At 33.9% G+C, this 22,710-nt stretch overlaps 1 protein-coding gene across 2 annotated transcripts in view; it reads right to left on the bottom strand.

The window, feature by feature from the left end:
• Window positions 1-8,600: 8,600 nt before the first annotated feature.
• The window catches only part of LOC149786137 (ubiquinone biosynthesis O-methyltransferase, mitochondrial-like), a 30,250-nt gene continuing 16,140 nt past the window's right edge, over window positions 8,601-22,710 (bottom strand). For both annotated transcript variants that reach the window (XM_089976472.1, XM_089976471.1), the window contains exons 2-5: window positions 21,484-21,748; window positions 15,999-16,241; window positions 9,266-9,425; window positions 8,601-9,076 (exon numbers count right to left, since the gene is read on the bottom strand). In XM_089976472.1, coding sequence (XP_089832598.1) covers window positions 8,904-9,076; window positions 9,266-9,425; window positions 15,999-16,241; window positions 21,484-21,748 — 841 coding nt within the window. In that variant the 3' untranslated portion in view covers window positions 8,601-8,903. The remainder of the gene's footprint in view (window positions 9,077-9,265; window positions 9,426-15,998; window positions 16,242-21,483; window positions 21,749-22,710) is intronic.

Raw genomic sequence — 22,710 nt, 5'->3', positions numbered from 1 at the left:
GACTGAAAAATTGTTAAAGCTGCGTTAAAAATAAAAATCACATCACATCACATCCAGCTGGTAATCAGCAGCTAGATGGGATGGATGGGTGGGGTAGTGGTAAATTTTGCAAAAGTTTCTCAAAATTTGGAAATGGTCTATAACTAGAAAATTTTGTGGTTTTTTAAAATCGTATGCATTTAATGAAATTTCATTCCTAACAACTTCTGGCAATGTGAAAAAAATGAAATTTCTCTACTTGGCCCGTTAAAATATGCATAATGCTGAAAGAAACATTTCTTATTTTTGTTACTTTCAAACTGGTAATTTTACTGTATAGGCATTGGATACAAATATATATAAATGTTTAGAATTTTCAATTGTATTAGTTTTTAAGGACCAGGGCAAGAGTAAAATTGAGGCTTGACTGGGCCTTACATTTGAATGATTTTTGAGTTATGGAATTTTTACTATACTAAAGCTCAGTATTTATTCTGACTTTCAAAATTTTAAAAGACTTTATTAATTTAGACTTATTTTACCATCTTTTTGATGAATAAACGACTTTTTTCATAAAGTCCATTATGTTAAGAATTTATGCAGTAAATATCTGTACTAGTTTTTGACAAAGTTTAAATGTGAAATGTAAACTCAGAAAAGGATAAAACTATAAGCTGTTGAAGATGAAGTCATGTTTCCTGAAAATAAGGCATGTAATCCTAAAATATTGAGTCTTTTACCATACCATTTGAAAATAAAACTTCAGTAATATAACCTAATGAATGTTTCTGAAGTAATTTTGCTTTATCTATTTGCATACAAAATTTCAATGACATAGCTTTACTTTCACAGCATATTGCAATTAATTCACTGTTTTTCTTGGTGTATTAATTTTTAGATTTTCAAAGCTGCTTCAAAGTATGAATTTAAAACCACAGTAAACTATCATGCTTAAGTGGGAAAAAGGACGAATTTCCCCATTTTATGAATTTAAATATAAAAGTTTCACTTTTTCACAAGACAATGAAAACCAACACCCATGTATATAAATTAATAAACAGTTTTATAAAAGTTTTTGGTTTACATTTGTATTTTATAGATTTTTTTATAATGCAGAACCACAAGTTTTCACATACATTAAAGTTAGTCTCTTTTGGACAATTTGATGAACCTGTATTGTTGTTTGTCAACTAAGCAGTTTTGTCTGCAAGAAACAAGCCAAATTCTACAAGATAGCTTATAATTCAGACACAGGTGTTATTTTAGACTTAAAATACTCTTATTCTTTTTAAAAGAGTTGTCTGATATATTTACATTTCCTTGTCATGATCTGATATAGGAATGGTTCAGAATAGGAATTCAAACACAAATAAGTTTGACAAGAATGTTTAATCTTTATCACCCAAAAAGACATTAAACCATTAGTTTCTTTGGTATATATATATATACACCTCTGATTTGTTCAATTGCATCAAAAGATAATATTCAGGTGATTTTAAAAATATAGAACTTTACACAAGTAAAAGAAGTGAAATACTTTTATCTTTTGTGTATCTAGGCTAGCAAAAGATAGCAATTATTGGTGGAAAATGTCATCAGTTTCATTTCAAAATGACAACAAACTAGGATTCTATTTCTCGCATAATGAAAAATAATAAATGTATTTCTTTTGTGTACCTAGGCTAGCAAAAGATTGCAATTATTGGAGGAAAATGTCATCAGTTTCATTTCACATGGTGGAAAATAACAAATGTATGTCAAAACTACAGAGAGCTGTAGTGAAAAGCTTAGAAATATGATCCAGTACCTGTTTCTTTTTGCACTTGCTTTAACATATGATTATGTCATTATGATGACATAAGGTATAATTACATGTTACATCTACACAAAATGATATGAATATATTATATTTGATGACATGAGGTATAATTACATGCGTTACATCTACACAAAATGATATGAATATATTAACCTAAATAACACATTAGTTATAACATAGTCATTTTTACTGGAACTTTTGCCCTGTTAATTTTGAAATGTTTATTTTTTACTTTTTACATTGATATATATTTCCCTCTGTTGTTCTTAGTAGATATTGTTATATTGTTAGTGGATAAATTTCTGTGATGATCTTCTTACACTTTATATATTAACATATAGTTGGGGTTTTTTGTGGTATAAATTGTCTGAGTGGCAAAGAAGGAAAACTGTTTTTTTTCCTCAAGATTTCCTTTGAAGAGTGTTGTAAGGTAGTAATAAGTTTACTGTTCTTACAAATAATCTGGAGAAAGTTATGCATTATTAGATTTTCATAAAATGATTTTGAAGAAAACTGCACCTTCCATCTGGATGAAAAATTACAGAATTATAGGTCATGAACATTTGGAAAAAAACTTTGACCTGATCCTACAAATCTGTCATAATCAAATCTTATTATTTACCACACATTTCATCAGCAAAAAAACCAGATTGCAAATGAACAGTTTGTGAGCAACTGAATTTCATGTTTTCATTAAAACCATTTTTTTAAAAATATATTTTAAAAAGAATTATGAGTATACCAAAATGGTGTGCCATTAACATTTGATAGCATTAATGTGATTGAAACTAAGTCTCTTCTATGGACATCTGAAGATTTATATTGTGATCATGTTATCAAGAGTTTTTTCCCTTTCAATCTGATGGTGGTAGATTTTACATTTCTCAGCATTTAAAAATGGTCATTGATCAAATAATTGGGTGGTAATTTAAAATACTATACAGTTAATTAAATTACATTCATAACTTTCTCCTCCCATTTATGCCATTTTATGCCACAGTGATTTTGTTTCTTCTCTACATGGCCAATTAAAATTGTATAATGCTGAATAAAATTATTCCTTATTGTTGTTACTTTAAAACTGGAAATTGTATTGTTTTGGCACACACACACACACACACACACACACACACACCAATAATATAGTTTTCAACTGGGTAAAAGTGTGAAATATAAATTCAAACGGAGAAAACCTGAGGTGTTGAAGAAGTCATGTTTACACTGTACTATTAATTTCTAAGTTTTTTTTAATGTGGGGTTTTTGCATGCTGATGTTGTTCACCATTAAGCAGTCACGGTAATTCAGCTGTACAATTTGCAAGTAAAATGTACAGAGTTGTTTCTACCAACTTTTCTTTTTTATACAGTATATGCACACATACATAATAAATCTGAACCTCTGCAGACCTAAAGAATAAATACATTTTATCCCATGTTCATATTAGATGAAAACAGAAATGTGGGTGAGATTAGGTGATAACCCAGTTTTTAGACAGAAAGAAAGATATAACTTTTCATGCAATATTAGTCTTCTTTTCTCCTAAATCTCTTGCCAGGTTTGATTGTCTTAAACAGTATTTTTTGGATAATTTTCATTTTTGCATCAGTAGTTACTGCTATATGTTTTTAAATGCTGGGTGTATGGCATGTTTGCTTTTAGAAGAACTCTAGCATGAATAAGTGAATAAGGTACAACGCTTCTTCATAACGTTATTCATAGGAACCAAATCATGAGGGATGTACCAAGAAGGCTTGGTCATAATAACTTACACACATGAACTGTATGTATATTAAGGGATGTGTCAACAAGGCTATCATTGTGCATATTATACAGCCACCTTATACTGAGGTATGTACTAACAAAGCTGTCATGATAGTGCATATTATACAGCAACCTTATATTGAGGTATGTACCAACAAGGTTGTCATAAGAGTGTATATTATAAAGTCACCTTTTACTAAGATGTGTACCAACAAGGTTGTCCTGATGTTGTATATCATAAAGTCACCTTTTACTATTTGCATATTATACAGCCACCATTTACTGAGGTATGTGCCAACAAGGCTGTAATGACAGTATATATCTTAAAGTCAACCTTTTACTGAGGTATGTACCAACAAGGCTGTCATGATAGTGTATATCTTAAAGTCACCTTTTATGGAGGTATGTACCAACAATGCTGTCATAAGAGTTGATATTATAAAGTCACCTTTTACTGAGGTGTGTACCAACAATGCTGTCATAAGAGTGGATATTATAAAGTCACCTTTTACTGAGGTGTGTACCAACAATGCTGTCATAAGAGTGGATATTATAAAGTCACCTTTTACTGAGGTGTGTACCAACAATGCTGTCATAAGAGTGGATTAATTAAGACACCTTTTAATAAAAGTGTATATTATATCCATTAATCTTATAGAGACTGTAATGACATAATTTGCAGCTAAAATTTGGCATGATTCTGCCCAAAAATAAAAATGGTGAGCTAGCAGTGTTTTGTCAAACACATGTAAAGAAATAAAATAAATTTAAAAAAAAAAACACAACAACAAATTACTGTAATGGCCTGAAAATTTAATGAGGTCATCTATATACAAAGAAAAACATGCCTACCAAATTTCATTTGTCTACCACAAGATGTGGAAACTGTGCTATGTTTTTGTCCCAAAAATATCTAAACCCCAAAAGTTCAAAAATGTGCAAACTAGTGAAAAATTACTATAACAGCCTTAAATCTCGTCATTTTATTATAGTCATCATTAAATGTGTAAAATTTCATAGCTTTTGTGCTATATACTTACTTCTGCTGTAACAGTGGGGACATAGTAACAAATGAAAACCTACAGCCAACTAAAAATGTTTTTAGAATTTAGCTACGAAAAAGAATATATTGGCAGAAAATTTCTTTACCTATAGAACAGAACACAAAAAGCAATGGCTTATTTCTCCAGTTCTGTGTCAGGAGAAAAATGAGTTAAATTCAAAGCCATCAGTTTAATATTTACAACCAGCTAAAAAAGCAAGGATGATAAATAAATATAGGCAGCATGATGAAGTCTCATGAACCATGTGAAATTATAACAAAAACACTCTCTGTCTGACATGTAAGCCAACAGTCACAGACATTATTGGTAGTATAGAGAGTAAATATCTGACAACATCTAAGCCAATAGTCACAGACATCATTGGCAGTATAGAGAGTAAATATCTGAGAACATGTAAGCCAACAGTCACAGACATCATTGGTAGTATAGAGAGTAAATATCCGAGAACATGTAAGCCAACAGTCACAGACATCATTGGCAGTACAGAGAGTAAATATCTGACAACATCTAAGCCAACAGTCACAGACATCATTGGCAGTACAGAGAGTAAATATCTGAGAACATGTAAGCCAACAGTAACAGACATCATTGGTAGTATAGAGAGTAAATATCTGAGAACATGTAAGCCAACAGTCACAGACATCGTTGGTAGTAGAGAGAGTAAATATCTGAGAACATGTAAGCCAACAGTCACAGACATCGTTGGTAGTACAGAGAGTAAATATCTGAGAACATGTAAGCCAAAAGTAACAGACATCATTGGCAGTACAGAGAGTAAATATCTGAGAACATGTAAGCCAACAGTTACAGACATCATTGGCAGTACAGAGAGTAAATATCTGAGAACATGTAAGCCAACAGTTACAGACATCGTTGGCAGTAGAGAGAGTAAATATCTGAGAACATGTAAGCCAACAGTCACAGACATCGTTGGCAGTAGAGAGAGTAAATATCTGAGAACATGTAAGCCAACAGTCACAGACATCATTGGCAGTACAGAGAGTAAATATCTGAGAACATGTAAGCCAACAGTCACAGACATCATTGGCAGTACAGAGAGTAAATATCTGAGAACATGTAAGCCAACAGTAACAGACATCATTGGCAGTACAGAGAGTAAATATCTGAGAACATGTAAGCCAACAGTAACAGACATCATTGGCAGTACAGAGAGTAAATATCTGAGAACATGTAAGCCAACAGTAACAGACATCATTGGCAGTACAGAGAGTAAATATCTGAGAACATGTAAGCCAACAGTAACAGACGTCATTGGCAGTACAGAGAGTAAATATCTGAGAACATGTAAGCCAATAGTAACAGACATCATTGGCAGTAATTACAGTAAGTGTCTTAACAACATGCAAGCCAAGCCACACACATCATTGGCCAAACAGATAGTAAACGTCTGACAACATGTAAGCCAGCAGTCAAATATCATTGGTAGTACAGAGAGTAAATATCTGAGAACATGTAAGCCAACAGTAACAGACATCATTGGCAGTAATTACAGTAAGTGTCTTAACAACATGCAAGCCAAGCCACACACATCATTGGCCATACAGATAGTAAAAGTCTGACAACATGTAAGCCAGCAGTCAAATATCATTGGTAGTACAGAGAGTAAATATGGACAATATGGAAGCCAACAGTAACAGACATCATTGGCAGTAATTACAGTAAGTATCTAACAACATGCAAGCCAACAGTCACAGACGTTATTGGTAGTACAGATATTAACTGTCTGACAACATGTAAGCCAACAGTCAAATATCATTGGTAGTACAGAGAGTAAATATCTGAGAACATGTAAGCCAACAGTAACAGACATCATTGGCAGTAATTACAGTAAGTGTCTAACAACATGCAAGACAACAATCACAGACATCATTGGCCGTACAGATAGTAAATGTCTGACAACATGTAAGCCAACAGTCAAATATCATTGGCAAAAAAGATAGTAAATGTGACAACATGTAAGCTGATGTATATATAATTGGCAGTACAGATAGTAAGTGGTGTACAACATGTAAGCCAAAAGTCAGACATCATTGGCAGTACAGATAGTAAATGTCTGACAATATGTAAGCTGATAGATATAATTGGAAGTACAGATAGTAAGTGGTGTACAACATGTAAGCCATCAGTCAGACATCATTGGCAGTACAGATAGTAAATGTCTGACAACATGTAAGCTGATAGATACCATTGGCAGTACGGATAGTAAGTGGTGTACAACATGTAAGCCATCAGTCAGACATCATTGGCCATACAGATAGTAAATGTCTGGCAACATGTAAGCTGACAGATATCATTGGCAGTACAGATAGTAAGTGGTGTACAACATGTAAGCCATCAGTCAGACATCATTGGCCATACAGATAGTAAATGTCTGACATGTAAGCCATCAGTCAGACATCACTGGCAGTACAGATAGTAAATGTCTGACAACATGTAAGCTGATAGATACCATTGGCAGTACAGATAGTAAGTGGTGTACAAAATGTAGACATCAGTGGCAATACACAGCTGTACATGTACATGCATCATTGGCAGTACAGATAGTAAGTGTTGTAGAACATGTTCAGACATCATTGGCAGTACAGATAATGTTCAACATGTACAGGCATAATTGGCAGCACAGATAGTAAGTGTTGTACAATATGTACAGACATCACTGGCAGTACAGATAGTGTTGTGCAACATGTACAGACATCACTGGCAGTACAGTGAGTAAGTGTTGTACTATTTTTTCACAAGATGAATACCTCTTTCCATTTTATAAAAAAAAACCTAAGTTAAATCAATCAAAGAAAATATATTTGTTTGCATGAATCCTTAAAAGAAGGGTCAGAGAAAGTTAGTACGTTTTATAAGGACTGCTCCAGTTACAAATACTGGGTACCCAGAGAGGGCAGTTTTTGAAAATTATATGCCAGGGTCTCTAATTACTTAGAGTTTATATGAAATCATACCAAAATTCTAAATTGCACGTACGGGTGACTTCTTCATAATGAAGAGTACCTTCCCTTGGTTCAAAGAATGTTTTCCTAGAACAATCAAAAAAATATTTTCCTTCTGTTATTCCAAAAACAAAATGTAGTTAATCCTCTTAAATTATTTTATCTAATTTTCTAGCTCCTCAACCTTATGAGCACCACTATGTTAGAAATGCTAATATTCACCTATCACAGTAAAGAAAAAAGCACATTCTGAAGAAATGTAACAAAAACGTTAATTTACACAGCAGTAAACATCTGACTGATTATAGTCCTTGTTAAATCACACCAAAACAGCAATTATGAGAAAAAGTTAATATGTTCAACTTTCAGAAAAGCAAACTTGCTATGTCACATGCTGAACACAATTCTGAATTATTTACCAATACTTTTACAACTAGTCTCCTTTGACCCTGAGTTGTTTTGAGTATTTAATTCCATTTTTCATCACATGATAGGCTATACATGACAGCCAGTATATCTAGGAGGAAGAGCCCAGAAAAATCCAGGGAAGAACCTCCAACCCAGAGTAAGTTACTGGCAAGCTTTATCACATACCCATGCTAGCTGAGCCAGAGACTGAACCAACACAGACATAGGTGAGATGTTGGTGATCTGTAAAGCCGAGCTTATTAGACCAATCGGCCATCCAGGGCCTCAACCCTGAGTTGGGGAAGATTTATTGAGATTTTTACCACCTTTAGAAAGATAACAACAAGCAATTAAAAGGTTCTGTTGCACAACTGAACCAGTTTAATGTACAGTAACTGCTGATGAAGTGACATCCTGTTGGCAAACAATGAAAATCATCAGGTGACAGATCATAGTTATGAACACTAGTTTGCAATTTCTGAACTGGAAAATGAAACTCACAGGAAAAAGTTTGACAAAATAAGTAATTTCAAGCAGGAATGTTAACAATCAGAATCAATCATAATGGGGAAAACCTGGGTTACATGAACAAGCAGAAAGCTCTATAACAAATATAACATTTAATACCATGATCTTGCATACAAAGCAGTTTTATTTTTTATTTAAATCAAAATAAAGAGTAACATTTGAACTGAAATACACTTTTCTAAAGTATTAAAACTGAGTCTTCCACAGTAATTTTAACTGTTATAATTTCATCATGGTCTTTAACTTTTAGATATTACCACAAGTAACAATGTACCAATCATCACTTATGACAACTGTTCCAAAGCACACATATACAAATTTATAAATACTTATTAACAGAGTAAGGTGGACTTGTCCTTTCACAGATCTCCATAAAATGGTCATGTACTGCTGGAATCATTTTTAAATTTGCTTTCTGAAGTAGTTCGGGATTTTGAACTGTCAATCTTCACTGCGTGAACTGCATAGTTGATACTGGTGTTCTGAATCCAGGACCATTTTTTACCAAGGAAGTTATAGAACATTCCATGCACAAGTCTTGTCACAAAACCATCTGGAAATATAAAATTTCATAGTAAATTAACTTACACAAAACATCATACTGACAAATGCCAGCCAAGTTTGTTCAGTTCTGAGAATGAGCAACATTCACTAGATATGTGCACTGCTATTTGAGATAAGTATGAAAACTTGTACAACTCACTTAAAATTATAAATATATTTTAAAATTATAGAGATTTACTTTTATCTAGTAAATACTGAAGGTCATCTGGTGGGATGAACTTGATCCAGTCATGGGTTCTAGCAGGCAATAGATGGAGAACTCTCTCTGCCATCAACACACCCAGAAAGTAGGAGGCTTGTGTCTTGTTCAGTGTGGTGATGAAAATTGAGCCCCCTGGCTGAAATGTTTAAGAAAGAAAATTCATAATATTATCTATACATGTAATAATAATACTTTATTTTATCAGGGTACTTTAGTTACATAATTCTCCCCGAGCCCCTCAACATCAACTATTGAAAATACCTAAAAATATATAATAATAAAGCATGCTTAAAGACATAAAATAAAAGCAAATCATCTGCACTGAAAACTGTCTTTTAAGATAGTGGTCAAATGATTTTGTTTAGAGCACATTTGGATTTCTCCATCAAATACATTCCTGATAACATTACATTAGGATAACTTTCCTTGCTACCTCCAAATCCAGCCCTATCAGTAAGACAGAAAAACGTGTCTATAAATTATATAGACAATAGGAAGAAACTCTTAAAGTCAAATTCCCCTTTCTACCCACTAGGTGGCTACCATCATACCTGGTTTAAACCAGTTTTAACTTTGCTATTATGTGATAAAATGCCCTCCATACAATCCAATCTGTCTTCATATTTCAGCCATTTTATTTTCAAAGAATACCGTTTTTAATCATGTATCAAATGGTAAATCTAGGATAATTCTTGCTGTGCCTTTTTAAGGTTGCGGATAGTTTCAATGTAACTATCAGTTGTACTTCTCCAATTTGTGCAGAGTAGCCAACAGAGGAAGAATGAATGCACTGTGAAATAGTTAAGTGGTAAATAACTTTTTATCATCTGTAAAAGATAGATTTCTCAGCTTAATACAAAACAAATCTAGTGATTTCAAATTGAAAATTCTCTAACGTTTCTCTAACTAGCAGGTGAAATGCCAAAGTCTCATGACTCAGCCTATAGCTCCAAGACCTTTCCATTTTCCAAAAACTTTTTTTCCTGACTCACGGGAACCATAATACTAATAGAAACAATGAAAAGATGCTCATGTATGGAAGTGATGCTTAGTATAAAAACTTTTAAGAATCCTTTAGTCTTCTTTAATGTGTTACAAAACATGCTGGTATTTGCAGATTAACTGAGAACAATAATAGTATTTGTGGATTAACTGAGAACAATAATAGTATTTGTGGATTAACTGAGAACAATAATAGTATTTGTGGATTAACTGAGAACAATAATAGTATTTGTGGATTAATTGAGGGCAATAATGATAAATTAATTGTCTGGAATATCAATGTTACATTGCCACAAATATCCTACAATAATTATCAATGACACACTGCCACAAATATCCTATGATAAATATAAATGACACACTGCAACAAATATCCTACAATAAGTATCAATGACATATTGCTGCCATATATTTCCTATGATAAGTATCAATGACACACTGCCACAATTATCCTACGATAAGTATCAATGATACACTGTCACATTGCCACAATTATCCTACGATACGTATCAATGACACACTGCAACATTGCCACAATTATCCTACAATAAGTATCAATGACACTGCCACATTGCCACAAATATATCTAAACCAAGTGCACAAATATCATTGCCACATTGTCACAATTATCCTATGATAAGTATCAATGACACACTGCCACAAATATAACTAAACCAAGTGCACAAATATCATTGCCACATTGTCACAATTATCCTACGATAAGTATCATTGACACACTGCCACAAATATAACTAAACCAAGTGCACAAATATCATTGCCATATCACAAATACCCTACAATAAGCATCAATGACACATTGCCACAAATATAACTAAACCAAGTGCACAAATATCATTGCCATATCACAAATACCCTACAATAAGCATCAATGACACATTGCCACAGATATAACTAAACCAAGTGCACAAATATCACTACTATATTGTCACAAATATTCTCCAATAAGTATCAACGATACACTGCTACAATGTCACAAATATCCTATGAGAAGTATCAATCACACACAGATACAATGACAAATATAAATGAATCAAATCCAAAAATATCACTGCCACATTCTCGCAATTATCCTATAATAAGTTTCAATGACACACTGCCACAAATATAACTGAACCAAATCCACAAACATCTGGAAGCATTATAAATTTGCTGTCAAAACTTAACTTTCAATGAAAAGAAACCAAATTCTATTTAATGATTTAAAATAATTATCATTCTCTCTTGAGAACTAACTTAGACTCATAATTTAAACATGCCCAAAGTAAATATAAGCACAGGCTCATAGTTAATCCAAGAACTACACAGTAAACACTAGTGATATTTACAGTTTTCATAGTTAATTAAGAATGACACTTCAAACACTCAGGATGATTACAGTCTTCAAAGTTATGACAGGGACTACACAGTGACGACTTGGGATATGTACAGTCTTCATTGTTATGCCAAGGACTACACAGTGATGACTTGGGATATGTACAGTCTGCATTGATGAGCTTAGGACTACACAGTGATGACTTGGGATATGTACAGTCTGCAATGATGAGCTTAGGACTACACAGTGATGACTTGGGATATGTACACTCTGCAATGATGAGGTTAGGACTACACAGTGATGACTTGGGATATGTACAGTCTGCAATGATGAGCTTAGGACTACACAGTGATGACTTGGGATATGTACAGTCTGCATTGATGAGCCAAGGACTACACAGTGATGACTTGGGATATGTACAGTCTGCATTGATGAGCCAAAGACTACACAGTGTACACTCACGATATTTACAATCTTCATAGCCAGGGCTGTGAACAGCATTGATGAAGAAAATTGGAAAAATATACGTCATGAGTCGTGGGAGACATATAGGCACCCTTTTAAGTCCAGGGCAATGCCCTAGTAGGGGGCAAGGGGGGCAATCCCCCCGACAGCTCTTGCAATTTTTTTATTTAAAACTCCTAAAACTGACTCAGAATTACATACCTCAGCATTTGCTATCCTATCACACATTAGAACAATATGTTGGAATGTGACAGTTGCTGCTGCAGTGTCAGAAGTACTGGTAATATCGTATTTCATGTTATTTTTCGTACACAAAAAAATAATTATTAATTTCAATGTACGAAAAATTATATGCAAAATAAATAATTATCATTTTGTGGTAATTACCGTGTATGAAAAATAAAGGGATCATACCTGACAAGGCCTGTGGAACACACGACACTCAACAATCTAAGGTACAAAACTAATGTACAAAATCGGTCTCCTTCTGCTTCTGTTATTATGAGAGAGAGAGAGAGAAATAAGAAAATAATCTTTATTGTTCAGTTACCTGTCAGTTGTGTTATTCTTTATGTAAACACTACAAGGGCACTATTATATTCCATTGGTAATTAAAACCTGAATAAGTAAATCGTTTTGGTTGTAATTATGAGATCCACTGTCACTGTGCCACATGGCTATGCAGAGGTAATATACATGCTAATTAAATACGCTTGACCTTTAGCTTGGTCTTTTCCAGTAAATACTGGATTGAAGACCAGATTCACCTCTACAGATCAAATTAAGGAGGCTCTATGTAGGGAAATGAGGCTACCCATGGGGTATTGAAAATGAGTACGACAAGTCTATTAGCTCAAGAAAAATATTAATTTACTGATACTTGTTCTGAAGCCAGTTGAAAAAAGGGCAAATGATTTTAAGAGAGAGAGAAAACAACAAAGCAACGTGTATATACAAATGTTTTTGTATTATAAACATAGCATGTTATCTGAAGAAACTTAATAATGAAGACATGCCCAAGCATGAACAGACCAAGATCTTTGAAGATATTAACTACCAGTATATATAACTCGAACTCACGGAGTCAATGACTTTTGCATTTATGATTAAAAGTAACTGGGTTTTTATAGTTTTTTACTGCATTACTATATTGAGCCAATAAGATTAATTGCCAAATGGTCTGTGGTCTTCGCGTCTTCCTGTATTGAGATATTATTATTTTTACTGGATAAATAAACTCAAATGGCTTTTGAACTTATTTTCAAATGTGCACTTTGCTTTGTTACACTGACTGACATAATCACGAGCGCTCATGAACGACGCTGTCCAGCTGTTGATGAATAGCAATATATATTGTAATGACAACAACAGAACAAATACATCAATCATTATATTTTCTTGCCGATACAAAAGACGAAGAAGGTCAATAAAATGAATGTGAATAGATTCTCAGTGAACAGTTGCCCTTTCTGAGTAAGCTGAGCAACGGGCTTTCTACACACTTATAATTGGTGAATTCTTTGGAAATCTTTCTGTACATTTGAAACTTCAACACAGAAGGGGCATTTTTCGGATTTCTTGTAATTATTGGAATTGAAAGGACTTTTAAGGAAACAAGAATTCATTCACCATGCTGTAAGTTAATTTAATTCTTTCACTTCTGTATTTTGAGAAATAAATTGTTTTCAATTATGCAAAACTTGTTTGTTTTGCTATTTCTTGTTGCGTAGATTAAGACACTGGAGTCGTAACATGGTATTGATGGCAAAAGTAAAGATCAATGAGCAAAATTAACATACATGTATTACTTACCCCGCCTGGATTCATGTTTGGTGACACACTCCTTCTTCAAAATATCTCAACCAGTTGAAAATGAATTCACGACTTGTGCCTCAGTTAAGAACATGCCCAAAGTTAGTTATTACTCATAACTTGCTTAGCAAAATAATACCCTGGTCATTTGATGTACCTAAATCGAACTTTGGTATATTTTTGAATCTGTTTGAAATGGGAACATGTCTTCAGTCTTAACAAAACGAAATAAAAATAATGGATAAATAAAAAATAAAAATGCAACTAAAACAATGATTTTATCTCTTATTCTAGGCTGTAAAATTTAAAGGGCCGTACTTTTTTTTTTATCACACTGGCAAAAGTAAATCTTCACAGAAGATTGTTTTATGTACGAAAAATAATAGGATGACCGAAAAAATATTAAATTTTGTGTACGAAAAAATATGATAGAATTAATTAATTATTATTTTTATGGCTTGATGGTGTACGAAAAATTAAAGGGTATGAAAATTAACATGAATTACGGCAGTAACTTCTTAAAATGGTCGGGTTCATCACTGAACTGCTTAAACATGTCAATACTGTAGTGTGAGCTTTTCTGTTTTAAAAGTGACACATTTTGTTGATCGACGTGATCTTTAAGAGCAACTGAACCGTGACTGCAGTAATTTATTTGTTTGCATACAAATTGAATAATGCCTGTCCTGGTAAGCCACACCTGACAAAAGTTCATCTAGTTTAACCGATACCAGTTCATCTAAACCCGTCTTCAATTCTATAAAAACGTTCAAACCATTTGACGGAAAGTTTATTATTCACGTCTTTGTCAATTTTCTTCACTTTACATTCTGCAATTTTCATTAAAATACTCATTTTCAATGTGTTTAAAATCACAAAATTTTCTTGCGTCGCCTTCTTTTTCAGATTTATTTTTTCTCTCACAAATATAAATGCATAACGTACTTTGATTAGTGGAATGTCACTAAACACACATGATTGGTTAATAATAGCAATCTGATATTTCAGTCATTTTCGGCCAGGCTACAAGTTGTCTAAATTGCTGACGAATGATTATGTCGTTGTCTTTGTGGACTAATGTCTCACTCCCCCAAATCTAAAAAATGACCCTGGGGAAGAATAAATCCATGGATCTGTGAAGAATTCACAGCCCTGCATAGCTTAGACAATGACAATACTATAAACACTCAGGGTATGTACAGTCCTCATAGTTTAGCCAAGGACCACTCTATGAATGCACATAATATGTACAGTACAGTCTTGATAGTTTAGGCAAGGACCAAACTATGAATGCACAGGATATGTACAGTCTTGATAGTGTAGACAAGGACCACACTATGAACACTCAGGATATGTACAGTACAGTCTTGATAGTTTAGGCAAGGACAACACTATGTTCACTCAGTGTATGTACAGTATAGTCTTGATAGTTTAACAAGGACCATCTATGAATGCACAGGATATGTACAGTACAGTCTTGATAGTTTAGGCAAGGACAACACTATGGCCACTCAGGGTATGTACAATACAGTCTTGATAGTTTGGACAAGGACCAAACTATGAATGCACAGGATATGTACAGTCTTGATAGTGTAGACAAGGATCACACTATGAACACTCAGGATATGTACAGTACAGTCTTGATAGTTTAGACAAGGACCACACTATGTATGCACAGGATATGTACAGCCTTGACAGTGTAGACAAGGACCACACTATGAACACTCAGGATATGTACAGTACAGTCTTGATAGTTTAGACAAGGACCACACTATGTATGCACAGGATATGTACAGCCTTGATAGTGTAGACAAGGACCACACTATGAACACTCAGGATATGTACAGTACAGTCTTGATAGTTTAGACAAGGACCACACTATGTATGCACAGGATATGTACAAGCACTAAGTCTATACAAATCATATGTCTTATATATCTAGAAAAATAAATCATAAGAATAAGAACAATAAGACATCTATGTATCGTAATATCCATGCCATTGTTTACAGTATAGTTTAAACTATACCTTGAATGCCTGAGGTGTGTACACTCTTAAAAAGTCTATGAATATATGATTTCGGAGCTGTCACCTCACCTTAACCAGTCTACAGCAGCTCTCAATAAAATGTGCAAGATCTGTGACATGTTCAGCTACTTCTGATGCTACAACAGCATCAAAAGTCTCTTCTTCTGTCACCACCATCTCCTCAGCAGTAGCCTCAATATATTTGACCTTCCCTGCAATCTTGTGATCCTGTTGTAAGTGGATCTGAGCAATCTTTATGTTTTCCCCAACTGCATCAATGCCAACCACAAATGCCCCCAGCCTTGCAAGTGGCTGAAAAGTACAATGTAACAAACGATTTTGTTTAGAAGCTAATTCTATCTCATTCATACTTTTTTTGAGTGAGTGAGTGAGTGAGTATAGGTAAGCATTTGTTCAAGATAAAAGCATGCCTTCAGACCCTACAACCTGTACAATAACATATACAGTATAATATAAAAAAGTCTCAGAGTAAAATTGGTAACCTGGTGGACAAAAATAACTACAGACTGATAGCTCTTACGACTGTTATTTCAAAAATATTTGAATGCATCATACTGCAAAGATGTGAAGTCACAATCTCCAATAATCAGTTTGATTTTAAAAAGCAGCATCCAACAGATTTATGCATACATGTCTTTAAGGAAACTGTCAGCTATTAGTTAGATCATGGCAGCCCAGTATTTACATGCTTTTTAGACGCTAGCAAGGCATTTGATAGGGTCAATCACTGGACACTCTTTAAAACGTTGATTGATATTAAAATACCTATCTACATAGTTCATATTTTAGTTAACTGGTATGGCAAACAGTTGTACTGTGTGGGATGCGGAAGTGTAATATCCAGTGCTTTCCATGTAACCAATGGGGTGAGGCAGGGGGTATTATTTCCCCTTTGTTATTTAATATATATATATATACTGTATATAGACGAGTTAAATCGTAAGCTTGGTCAGTTTTACATGGGTTTACATCTGCCACCAAATGTGTTATTTCTTAACAATTTTAGTTTTGCTGATGATATGTCATTGATAAGTCCTTCTATCACAGGTTTAAGGAAATTATTAAAGATATGCGAACAATACGCATTTGAGAATGATATCATCAATAATATAGAAAATAATCAGTATGCATAGTCTTTCAGCCAACTTCTTTCAAATTATCATCTCCTCCCCCTGTACATCTTAACGGCAATGCTCTTACGTATGTCAACAGTTATACGTATTTGGGTCATATTTTGAAATCCAATCGGTTGGATAATGAAGATATGAGACATTATCGATTTTTGTGTACTCAAACAAACATGCTTCTATGTAACTTTAAGAACCGTTCACTGAATATCAAATTAGATTATTTAAATCTTATTGTTGCGCTATGTATTGTGCTCCTCTGTGGACAAACTTTAATGACTGTATGAAAAGAACACTAGTTATTGGTTATAATAATAGTCTTTGTTTTCTATTAGGTCTTCCTAGGTGGAACAGTGCCTCCAACATGTTTGTAAATTATAATGTACTGTTTTAATGAAGTAATGAGAAAGTATGTATTCTCAATTTTGACAAGAATATCTAATAGTAAGAACTGTATATTGAAATCTCTTTGGAACTATGACATTCATATAAATTCTCATATTATTAGTAGATGGAACAAATTACTCTTTAAATGTGCCATTTAATGTCATTCTTAACAATGCATGGCACAATTAATTGTTGTAGATGTATCTGTATACTTGTACATAAGATATATGTTATTTTATGTTTACAATGTTTTTACTTTATATACATATATATAATTTAATTTAGAGGTATGGACTTGTTAGTCTGAAATAAAGAATTCTTATCTTCTTAAACACCTGAATGTTATTTTCATATTGATTTTTTACTTATGACAGCAAGCATTTGGGTTGCTAGACTTGATTCAACATATGACAGCAAGCATTTGGATTGCTAGACTTGATTCAACACATGATAGAAAGCGTTTGGGTTGCTAGACTTGATTCAACATATGACAGCAAGCATTTGGATTGCTAGACTTGATTCAACATAAGATAGCAAGCATTTGGGTTGCTGACTTGATTCAACATAATGACCCAACTCTCCCAATACAAGAATGTTTTAAGCATTTTTTGTTCAATCAAAGAAAATACTGAAAGAAACTTATTTGAACATTTTAAATACACATACTAACACCCCACGTTTCAAACACATATTACAATGTTGGTAAAAACCAAAGTGGTCAAATAAAACATAAAGGTCGTAATACAGCCATTCGAAGAGCTGGATACTTGGTCCTACTCATACATATGGGTGGTAGCTATGATAAGGACAGGAACCAGGCTAAGTGCTGGAATAATTTACAATTAGTCTGGTCTACAACAAAAATATAAACTACTACAAAATTTCAGATCCCTGTAGCCAATTGTTTTTTTTATACATTAGAAAGGTATGTGTGTTTATGGGGATTAAATAAACGTCAGTGGAGTTTTATCCCCATTTTTGTGACGTGGAAGTTCACTGTAGTGTCAAATGCATATTTTGGGAAGACATCATGGTAGCCAGACATGTTCAGCAGGTGGTCGCTCCTGACAGAGCGTTTATATAATAAAATTGATCCATGCATTGCGATTGTGGTCAGAAATGACAGGTGGTCGCTCACAGCAGAGGTCACTCATAGCAGGTTTAACTATTAATACACTGAAGAAAGCCAAAAATTGCTGTAATCATGTTTCTGAAAGAACTACAACCTTATTTTTCTTTTAAAATATTTACAAATGACAAACATGTAGTAAAAATTACTTAAATGGAATTAAAACCTTATCATGTCAGGTACATATAATAATAATAATAATAATAATAATAATAATGAGGACTTTGTATAGCACCTACTCTTTAGAAGCTCTAAGTGCTTTACAACATTAGACAATACCTGTAACATAAAAAACATAATGATACGATTACAAAAAACAAACACCATAAAATTAGAAAACATAAAAAACATGCTGAAAATATTTCAGGTAGGAAACATTATTAGGTCTTTAAGTTTGTTCTTGCAGTCAAAATAAGTGAGTTTTAAGAGCACTCTTGAATGCGATCACTGAGTCTTTGTGTCTAACTTCCGTGGGGAATTCATTCCATGTTGCTGGGCCCTGGTATGCAAACGAACGTTGTACACATGACTTCATTTTCATAGTGGGAATAATTAGTATACAATTGTCAAAGAGGAGTGTAAGTATCTTGCTGGTGTGTACACATGGGTGAGATCAGATAGGTATGTTGGACTGGAGTTCATCAGTGAAACGTAGCACAGAAAACAAATTTTGTGTTTGATTCTGGATTGAATGGATAGCCAGTGTAGGGTACAGAGCAGTGGGGAGATGTGCTCTGATCGTGGTACTCTAAGTATGATCCAAGCAGCTGTGTTTTGAACTTTTTGAAGTTTCTGGAGTAGATAGTGAGATGAACCAGACAGAATTGAGTTACAATAGTCCAGTCTTGAAAGTACAAATGAATATACAAGTGTTTTAGTGGCATCAATGAAAGATATTAGCGAAGGGCGCTGATGCGTCTCAGCTCAAGATATGCAGCCTTTTATATGTTCATGACATGTTGGTGCAATGTGAGAGTACTGTCCAGAATAACACCTAGGTTTCGTACTGACTGTGTGAATTTAATGTTGGTGTTGCTGATATTTATTGTTTGAGGTAACGGATGTGAATGAGAAAGTCTTTGTGTTGTAATCAGAATGGCCTCAGTTTTATCATCATTCATCTGCAGCTTGTTACAAGTCATCCATGATTTCACACCAGAAATGCACCGCTCTTCACCTTGCAAATATGTCTAAGAATTTCAATAAAAAAAATTGAGTACCTTATATGCTCATTTACAAGTCAAGTCAAACTGCAAACAACGAAGATTCTGATCTTCCATAGCATGCATATTCTGAGAAGTACAATTATTGCCAATATAAGTGGCCCCAAAAATGTAATCTGGGCATATAAAGAATAACCTATATATTACATGCCAAAATTACATTACACTACATGAATTTTACAAAAGGTTTTGGCTATTAACCTGATTCTGGAACTGATCAAATTTTTTTGTCAAAAATGAGATAAATCAATGTGGATTAGAACCAATATACAATCCAAATACATTCTAAGAAATTATTTATACTCTACACTAACTACAACTAGCTTCATTGAATGATTGTGAAATTCTGCAATGAGCATGATGATGTGCTCAGTCCAAGTGCTTCAGGTTAACATGCTTTGTTTGTACAGTTAATTCCCATATGTCTTCATTGAATTAAGCCATTTACTTTTGTCTCTGAGTAAATGATTCTATTTCTAGATGAGATAACTGTTTCTTTTTATTTCATCGTTAGACATGCAATAATAATAGAACTGACCACTAATAATTCATCACTCTCGTATTCTTCTTTTCAAATTTGTAAAATGGTGTTGATTTATCCTATTTCTGATTAAACACATTTTGAAGTTTTCAAAGATCCATCTGTTCTAATGTTTTTCAGTCACAGAACATCCACAAGTCACACTGTTCATGCCAGTTTCACTTAACATCTGCAGCTTTATCTTTAAAAGTACAGACTGGTCTGGTAACATACTATATTATCAATATAATGAATTTGTCAGTCAGTTTCACATCAAAGAAACCCATGTTTTTTTTAAACTGTGTCAGATACAGTTGTTATAAATAGAAAATAAGGGAAACACATGTATGCCTTAGTGGATAAATGTACTCTTATACAGCAGCCTTCTGTTAAGAATATTCTCAAATTTATATGATGAATGAGATTAAAAAGATGATGATAAAAATACCAAACAACTTTATATTGCTTTAATTTCATTTTTCAATGAACCAGAAAAGCATAACCCATATACAGGTGAATGTAAGATGTTGTTGTTGTTGTTGTTGTGGGGTTTAACGCCATATTTCAGCACATGATAGGCTATGCATGGTGGCCAGTATTAATGGTGGAGGAAGAACCTGGGAAAACCCCGGGAAAAACCACCGACCCACGAGAAACTACTGGCGAGCTTTCTCACATACCCACGTTAGCCGAATCCTGGACTCGAACCCACACAGACAGAGGTGAGATGGCAGTGATCCTTAACGGAGAGCGCTTTAGACCACTCAGCCCCCCATAATGTAAGATGCAATTAGGTGACAAAAAGCATAATGATTACACTAAAAGTGTATTGGTTAGCATGTATAATAATGTGCATGCATATCCAGGTCAATGTTGTATGTTCTACTGATTACTCTTAGCACACTCCACAGATCCACATCTGCCGGCAAATATAAGCGACGGCAGTTCTGAGTGTGCAGTTCACAGCTGTACTCATCTTAAAATGAAGTATATAAGGTAGGATGTCTGTAATTATGCTAACAAGGTACCCCAGGATGGATGCATTTTCAACAGAGATCAGAAAAGAATTATGATACCAGACTTGTGATTAGGACATTAAAAAGCACATTTATAACAAGCCATTAGATACAGATTCTACTGTATTCACCTCTGCCAGCAGGCCTCCTCCACTCCCAACATCCAGGACTGAGAAGCCAGCTAGTGGCTGTGTAATATCTAGGGGAGGGATACCTCGCTGGTTCAGGAGACCATCTCTCACAAAAGGAATTCTGAGTTGGTTGAGTGCATGGAGAGCTTCGAATTCCCCTTGTTCATCCCACCACTGCTGAGACAGAAGGGCAAACTTTCTAAGTTCTTCCTCATCAATGGTTGTCTTGACCACAGGCCTCTCTGCACTGATGGTGGATGAACTCCTGGAAAAAAATACAGGAGAAAATTACCCAAAGAAGACACTGGGATTGAAGTGAGGGATAGGTTTAAACTGTCAGAAAATGATAAGTGGGGTCAGTCAGAGTTAAATTTAAATGACAAGTGGGATCTGTCCGAGTTAAATTTAAATGACAACTGGGGGCTGTACGAGTTAAATTCAAATGATAAGTGATGTCTATCCAAGTTCAATTTTAAATGACAAGTGGGGTCTGACCATGTTAAATTTAAATGATAAGTGGGGTCTGTCCGAGTTAAATTTAAATCACATATGGGGTCTGTCTGAGTTAAATTTAAATGACATGTGAAGTCTATCCAAGTTAAATTTTAAATGACAAGTGATGTCTATCTGAGTTCAATTTTAAATGACAAGTGATGTCTGTCCAAGTTAAATTTAAATGACAAGTGGGATCTGTTGGAGTTAAATTTAAATGAAAGTGGGGTCTGTCCGAGTTAAATTTAAATGACAAGTGGGGTCTGACCACGTTAAATTTAAATAATAAGTGGGGTCTGTCCCGAGTTAAATTTAAATGACATATGGGGTCTGTCTGAGTTAAATTTAAATGACATGTGAAGTCTGTCTGAGTTAAATTCAAAATGACAAGTGGGGTCTGTCTGAGTAATTAAAAAAATTCTGACAATTTAAAGTCAAAATATAATCATGTTGTGGGTAATGGTGATATATCTAACATCAAAATATAATCATGGTTGTGGCTAATGGTAATAAATCAGTCAAAATGTAATCATGGTTGTGGGTAATGGTAATAAATCTAAAGTCAAAATGTAATCATGGTTGTAGGTAATGGTAATATATCTTAGTCAAAATGTAGTCATGGTTGTGGGTAATGGTAATATATCTTAGTCAAAATGTAGTCATGGTTGTGGGTAATGGTAATATATCTTAGTCAAAATATAGTCATGGTTGTGGGTAATGGTAATATATCTTAGT

This window comes from Sinohyriopsis cumingii, chromosome 12, assembly GCF_028554795.1.
Source record: "Sinohyriopsis cumingii isolate HCF-2022 chromosome 12, ASM2855479v2, whole genome shotgun sequence".
NCBI classification, from domain to species: Eukaryota; Metazoa; Mollusca; class Bivalvia; order Unionida; family Unionidae; genus Sinohyriopsis; species Sinohyriopsis cumingii.
The sequence above is the reverse complement of the archived record's forward strand: the minus strand, read 5'-3'. Positions and strand labels throughout refer to the sequence as shown.